This window comes from Agelaius phoeniceus, chromosome 15, assembly GCF_051311805.1.
Source record: "Agelaius phoeniceus isolate bAgePho1 chromosome 15, bAgePho1.hap1, whole genome shotgun sequence".
In the NCBI taxonomy this organism is placed as follows: domain Eukaryota; kingdom Metazoa; phylum Chordata; class Aves; order Passeriformes; family Icteridae; genus Agelaius; species Agelaius phoeniceus.
This window is the reverse complement of record NC_135279.1, coordinates 4,270,351-4,277,715: the sequence shown is the minus strand read 5'-3', so window position 1 is coordinate 4,277,715 and position 7,365 is coordinate 4,270,351. Positions and strand designations below refer to the sequence as shown.

The 7,365-nt window shown below is 41.1% G+C and overlaps 1 protein-coding gene across 6 annotated transcripts in view; it reads right to left on the bottom strand.

The window, feature by feature from the left end:
• Positions 1-300: 300 nt before the first annotated feature.
• EBF1 (EBF transcription factor 1) overlaps positions 301-7,365 on the bottom strand; it is a 267,099-nt gene continuing 260,034 nt past the window's right edge. For 3 of the 6 annotated variants that reach the window (XM_077186463.1, XM_077186464.1, XM_077186465.1), the window contains exons 15-17: positions 5,505-5,699; positions 5,094-5,162; positions 301-1,012 (exon numbers count right to left, since the gene is read on the bottom strand). In XM_077186463.1, the coding sequence (XP_077042578.1) occupies positions 5,095-5,162; positions 5,505-5,699 (263 nt within the window). In that variant the 3' untranslated portion in view covers positions 301-1,012; position 5,094. The remainder of the gene's footprint in view (positions 1,013-5,093; positions 5,163-5,504; positions 5,700-7,365) is intronic. The other 3 variants (XM_054642739.2, XM_054642740.2, XM_054642743.2) reach the window with 1 other exon arrangement.

Sequence of the window (7,365 nt, the reverse complement as noted above, 5' to 3'; positions counted from 1 at the left end):
GCTTGGGAAGGGAGCGTGTGGAGGATCGGAGATTTCACCCAAAGGAGAGGGGTCCGTGCTCACCTCCTGGTGCTGGGTTTGCTCTGCCAGAGGAAACTTTTCTGATATTTCCACCCTTCCCTCCCCTCCCCTTCCCTTCCCTTCCCTTCCACCAGCTTTATGCCAAGAAAAGTTGGACCTTAATGTCCCCTTCCAACCTGGTGTTCTGGGATGAACTTTTCCTGTTGTGTTATTTACACGATTTTTCAGCCTGATATTAATGACAGAGGTTACTAATCCCACCCCTCACCCCACCCTCATAATCCAAAAATATCAGCTTTTTAGGGAGTGATATCTTTTTAATCAGAACATTAAAAATGCTTCATATCAGCAAGTCACCACTGGATAAGCAACGTATATGAGCCGACCCTTAATTAAATGGCCATAATTCTTCTATGAAAAACTAACTGGCACTTCTATTCTGTCCCATACAGGCTTGTATGTAAATGACACCACTTTATTCTTCTTTACACAGCTTTAAAAAAAAAAATCATAAATTAAAAATGTGGAGTTCCATCTCTAGTGTCCCTTGTGTAATTGTATGATTTATAAAAGACAAATGGTGTTGAGTTAAATCAAGCCTTAAAAAAAACCCACAAGAAACCAGAAGGAAATAAAAGCAAGCCCCCCACCCCCTAACAAAACAAAACAAAAAAAAAAGTGGATTTTTTTTATCAACATACAATAAATATATCTCCCAGGTATTTGGGATGGACAACTCGAATCAACACCTTGCAATTGTGGATTGTTAATTTCAGTATTTGCAAGGATGGTGATTTTTGTTTTGTTTAAAAATCTGCAGTTATTGTAAGATCCTTCTTTATTTCTTTTTTTATTTTTAAAAAGGCCTGAGTAAAAAGTTCCACTCTGGGACTTGTATCAGATTCTCTCTGAAGCAGAATTCAACCTCTTCATTAATAAAATTCTTCAAGGCAATTCTTTCACATGGGGGGAACAATCATGCCAGATATAGCTGTTGGAAGGAAAGGGAGGGGAGAGAGAGAGGGAGAGAGAGAGGGGAAAAGTTAATTTTCTGCATTATTAAGCAACTTTTAAAATTCCAGAGCTTTAAACATTTACTAGCAATGTAGTCAGATATACTTTGAGTTAAATTTATATATATCACTCATAAGAGACAACTATGTACACAAGAATCATGAGAAGTTTCCTTTTGACTGGAAAATGATTCAAATTGCAAGTGACTTTGCTGAAATTACTGATTTTCTTGTAGAAAAAGTGTCCTTCCTCCATATCAGTATCAGACCTCAACTTATTTTTCTGCTTTTAGTTTCAAGATCCCCTGATGCTGAGGAAGCTTTGACTGGACCCAGCTATTACCACACGTTCTGTTACTCTTTTAGAAGCAAAGCAAGAATTTGCAGCAAATTAGGGAAAGCAGCTGGAGTCCCCCTGGCATGGCCCTGCAGGGGTGTCCCTTCAGTGGCACTCAGGGTCAGTCCCCTGTGCCAGTCCTCCCAAAGGTCACCCCTGGGACTGAGGTTTGCATTTCCAGGAGCTCAGAAAGGGACTTAAACTCTCAAATTCAGTTTTGACATTGAAATTCATGCTTGACTCCTGGGTTAGCAGGCCAGCATCTTTCCTATTCCACTTGTAGCAGACACCACCAACTACATCAGGTGAGTCATAGGTGAATGTTAATTCAGGATGTTTTCTCTTTGGCTGGCTAAGTTGAATCATCAGCATTTCTTTATTATGCTTCCTACCTCATTTTCTGTGAAACCACCACCTCTCTTAGCAGACAGACATTTATGAAAATTCAACAGGGACAGTTTTGCACAGAAGTTGACCTCCAGCTCGATCTCTCTCTATTATTTGGGGGCTCAGATCAAACACCCCAAGTGTCCCAGTGACACTCAGTGAGCAGGCACATCATTACAGGGGATAGTCATGGAAGTTTATGATGGGAACTGTAAAAACAATGTGTCTCTGAAATGCCAGTTGTACAGTTGTTTGCCAAAAGGTAGAAAACAGATTCTCCTTCAGGTTGGCAGCACTTTCCAGGCCCATGATTTAAATGCTGCCTGCCATTCCAGACATCTGGACATGTAATTTCTTAAGGAAGGACTCAACCCCGTGACTGGTGCTGATTCATTGTGCTTTAATTACAGCTGCAATTATTTGATAAGAACAGAGCCAAAGTAAAAGGCTCACAGATTTGGGGTTGGAGGGGGAGAGGAGGGAAATGTTTTCTCCACAAACACCACCATATGTGCAAGAATTACAAGTCTAATCAGCAAGGGGAGAACAGCTCGAGTAAACTGCGCTGATTAAATGAAATAAAATGAGGGGAGAAGGAGAGAATGCAAAACACATCCAACATGTTTGCAACAGGCCACCCTCAGAGGTGGCACAGAGCAACAGCATTTCCATTATTGGGATTTATCGTGTGGAAATCACTGTACTGATTGTGTCCCCCACATGAGGGCTCTTCAAGGAGCTAAGAGTGAGGATAAAAGGGATAGAAAGGTGAGTTGAGTTGCTTTAAGTCCTACAGAAGATATTTAGGTGAGAAGCATAGAGGGCTCTTTAGGACAAGGTGTTGCTTTCCTTTAGAAAAAGTACCTTTTATTCAGAAAATGTCACGATACTATTCCAACACTCAACCTGAAAGATTCATCAGAAGCAAATCAATTTCACCAATAATTAGTCAAGAATTGTGTCTCTTGGGACAGGACAGCTGTCTACCCTGGGTAGGAGCCCAAAAAAGGTGAGATAATTGCAATTCCTCTCTTCATGATTTAGACATTTCCCTGTGGTTACAGATCAGCCTTTTGCTGCTGGAAAGAAATGGCACAGAGGCAGATCTTAGCTCCTTTTTTCAAAGCATCATTGTTTTTGAAGAGCTCTGAAATTCTGAATTAAATTACAAGGCAAATGATATCTTTTCTGCCTAAAAGCTTTGATATTTCCATTCTTTCCAAGTCTTCATTTAGATCACTCCACTTTTATTCCATAAGTGCTACATCTAGTCATGCAAATTCTCCCAGCTGTAGCCTGTTATTGATCCTGAAAACAGAGATATCAGTGGGAAACAGTGTAGGTATGAGATCACACCACCTCCAAAAAGGGAGGGCAGGGAATACAAAAGCTCCCACCAATGGCCTTTATTTCTTCTATCATATACTAATTTGTATTTGCTGCCAGCAAATTACAGAAATAATGTATTTGGGGTTTTACAAAATTGCATGGCAAAGAGAACAACAGATAAGCCTGGCTGCTGTTTTAGTGAGTTCTGCTGATATCTAAGCCACATAAGGAAAGCTTGATTGCTTTCTGATGCATCCAGAAGCCCAAGAGAGATAAGACAGCCTCCTTATACATGGTTGTTTATTTAAGCATTAAGGCACAACAGGCAGTGCCTCTCTGAGTGATTATTACAAGCCTCAGGTGGTGTCAGGAGGCACAGGACCAAAGGCTGTGTGTCTTTAACTCACCAAGAAGTTCAGTGATGACCTAGAAATGAACCATCTCTTGGTGTCTCATTCCCATTATGAAAACTGAATTGCTAAACAAAAATTAGGGGAAATGCTCAGATCTGTGTGGTTTCTGGGCATTGCAGATGTGGAGGTGACATAATGAGGAGGCAATCAGACAGCTCCAGTTGTGCCCAGTGCTCTCGGCTCCTTCCATAATTGCTTTTCATAACTGAGTACTTGGAATCTGAGGATTCTGTGTCTTGTGAAAGGAGAAACAGTGCCTGAAAAAGCTTTCTCCTGTTACTTGTTTTTTCTCTCCATCCACAACAAGATGGGGACAAGGTGAAGAGAGGAAAAAAAAACATTAACATGTTCAAAAGCTTTCTTTCTTTTTTTTAAGTTTTTTTTTTTTTAGTTTTTTTTATTTCAGATGGAAAATATTATTAGCTGTTTCTTTTAAAACTTGAAGCATGTAAGCACTGCCGATTCTTTTAAATGTTCAAAACCAAATCTAAATGCTGTAGTTCACCTGAAAAATTCATTTTGTCTTATTCCTGACACAGTTTGTATTTCTAACAAAATCCTAACTGAAGGTACCCAAGATCTGCTTATTAGTTCTTAGTAAATTTACAGTTTCTGAGTTTCTGCACAGTTTTTCTCTGTGTGTGTGCACCTTGGAGGATTCCTCCTCCCAGTTCACCAGTGTAACATGAACTGAGGACAATGCTTTCCTTCAGGCACAATAGATCCAAGCTTTTATGAATGAATTCCTTCCATTCTGCTTGCATATAGATTTTTTTTTTGGCTGCTAATGGTGCTATCAGCATTTTGTCTTCAAGCCCAGTGCTCCTCTTTCCAGAGGCTGAGTGACATGGAGTTTATGCACCCATCCTGCTCTGCACACCTCCTTCTGAACCTGGCATAAAAAAGGATGGATTTTACTCCCCACTCGATGCCCTTTGGATAATTTGCACAGGCTCATGGAAAGGAAACAAATCTCAGGTCTGGAGGAAGCACAATGCACACCATGGAATATCTCCCACCTCTGGCAGCTGGAGGCAGCTGGCTGCATCTGCTTAAGGAAGCCCCTGGACCTAAGCAAGCATGAAACTGCCTCTCTCAGCACAGGGATGTGCAGTGAGGGAACCACACGGGGAGGTTTAGGCACAATGTTGTAAAACAGACTCAGCCAAACAATGGGATGGGCAGTGCTGGGCTTGCAGCACCCTCAGTTTGACAAGCTTTTGTCTGTCACTGCCTCGCCTGCACCAGCCCTTCAAATGGATTCAGATACTAATGCTAGAGAACTTGTAATGAGAGGGGAAGGGATGCAGAAGAGGAGCAGCCCCTTGACACCAGCAGTTCAATAGGCTTTCCAAAAGGCCCTGTGCTTTTCTGGAATTAATTGGCACAGGAGTACATTAATCAGTGGAAGCTAATGTTTGCCCTGGTGTGAGTTAAAGTGGAAAACGCTGCTGTTAGTTTGTAATGCATCTCCCATTTATGAAAGGGAAGGTTTGTGCCAAGCTCTGTAACGCTCTGTTTGCTCTCAGTAGGATTTCTGCACAAGTGTACTATGACAAAGGACAAAAAGGAAGGGAAGATTGAGTGACGTACTTCAGGAGAAGGCCAGCCCCTGGAGAGACCCTGCAGTGGAGTACTTGCTAGAGTCCACAAAAGACTGGTCTGATAAAGGACGACAACAGGGAATAAGAGAGGAAAGAAAGAAAAAGGACGGTATTAGTAAGCTGAAATATTACTTGTGTTTATCAAAACAGTAGGTCTGTGCTTTAGAGGACACAGCCTCTCAGTTCAGCAGTATTAGCTGGGTTAGAGAGTGGGTGGTTGCCAAACACCTGCAGGCCACAAGGTGCAGGGGGGTGGAGTCAGTTACTCCCTACAGGAGGAAGCCTTAGGACAGAGCCCACCAGGGATCCCTCATTGCCTTCACTCCCCTGGGGCAGCTCGGAGGCACCAGGAGCTCACAGCTGGAGCAGCCACCTCCTGTGCAGCCTGGCTTCCACCTACCTTGCAGGCTATTGCCATTGGTGCTGGTGCAGGTGGGAGGGGGGGAGGTCTGGGGTCTCACGACCGGCGCGAACGCACTCTTCTGCTTCACCGCTGAGACCATGTTGGCTGGTGAGAAGGAGAAAATCCCAGAGGAGCTGCTACAGTTGGAGGGGAGGCTCGTGGAGGAGGCCATCGTCGGACTTGATGGCACAACTGGAGGGAAGAAAGACCCCCCCAAAAAGGGATTCCTTAGTACTCAGTAATAACAGGGTGCAGAATTAAGAGAATTCTCATTCCTGGATGCTCTCAATCTTTCTAGGGATGAACTGAGTGTTCAAAATGCAAATGTGCTACGTGGGAAGTTCAGTCTTTAAACACAGATATCCTTAAACCATTATTTTACTATAAAGTACAACAAATATCTTTGGTTCATGTATTTATCATCAAGCTTTTAAACAAATTTCTTTTCATGAAAATAAAGCTAGCTACTTTAATATTCAGAAGGCACTTCAGATTTCCCTTCTTATCCAACAACAACAACAAAAAAAAAAGGACCAAAAGTGTCATCCCATATTTCCATTCTTTGTCCTGTTTAGAAACCGCTTAGATACACAAGTGGGCTGTGAATAATTAGATATTATAGAGTAAAATTCTGATCATCTGGGCTTTGAATTATTATTTTATTTGCATTTATGTAGATAAAAATCACCCTATTTAAGTTCTTATTTGAGAATCTGATATCATATTTGTTAACACTGAGGAAATCAATTAATGGAAATTAAATGTTCAAAGTTTCACAGTCTGACAGATACAATCTTAGTCTGAAGTCACTCTGTGTCTGGAAGTACTTGCTAAGGGAGAGCAATCAAAGCACCTAAATTGAATTGCTACTATACAGCAATTAGTTTATTGATTTAATTAAGAATGCCACCTTTTAATTTTCAGGTCATGATTGAAGCATTTTCTGATTCAATGGATTAGACATTAGCAGAATGACAGATCAACCAAGAAAACCTCCCAAAATATAAATAGAATAGAGAACCAGGGCTAGGAAGTGAAGTGCTATTCTAAAGAGGACTCCGTTCATAAATATGAAATAATACACTGCCACAGTATTTTAAATGCATTACTGGCATCTGCTTCCAAAAGGAGATGTCTCATCAATCATGTTATATTATGAATTCAGAGTGTGCAGATTCTGTGACAGTAAATCCAACTTAATAAGTAAGGTACTTTGTAACATTACATGTTACATTATTATTAGAGAACAAAAATAATCACTGGTTAGCAATTCCCAGGTTATAAGTACTAGTTATGTGGGTAAATAATTTGTTCTAAATTTGCAGCAGAGAAGCAGCCTTGGTGTTAATTATTTTATTCAGAGTTCCTATCCTCTTTTTTATTCTAATGCAGATCAAAATAATTCATTGCTGTGTTACACCATTAACTTCAGGTTTGCTGTGTAAACCTTGGCACCTCCAGCAGTCAGTTTGTCCTGTCCATGCTACAGTCCCAGCCTATAAATCTGTTTGTATGTCCAGACCTTCCATCCTGATTCTGCTGTCAGCTTCCTACAGATGTCAGTGGAATCCTTTGTGCCTCCTGAGCAATGTCAGAGGAATTGGGCAGGTTCTGCTCGTTCAATTTCTCATGTGACCAGGGACTACTGAGCTCAGCTGCAGAAGGGATTCACTTTACCAATAGAAACGTATTTATATTTAAACAGCTTACTAAACCTTTAATATCAAAATGCAGAAAGTTAGTCCTGCACATAAATATTTCCATGACTGGGACTGTGGACCATAAGCTCTTCACACCATGGGATGTATCATTTGTATGACTCACATTTTTGTGACATTCACTGTACTGACACTAAAAC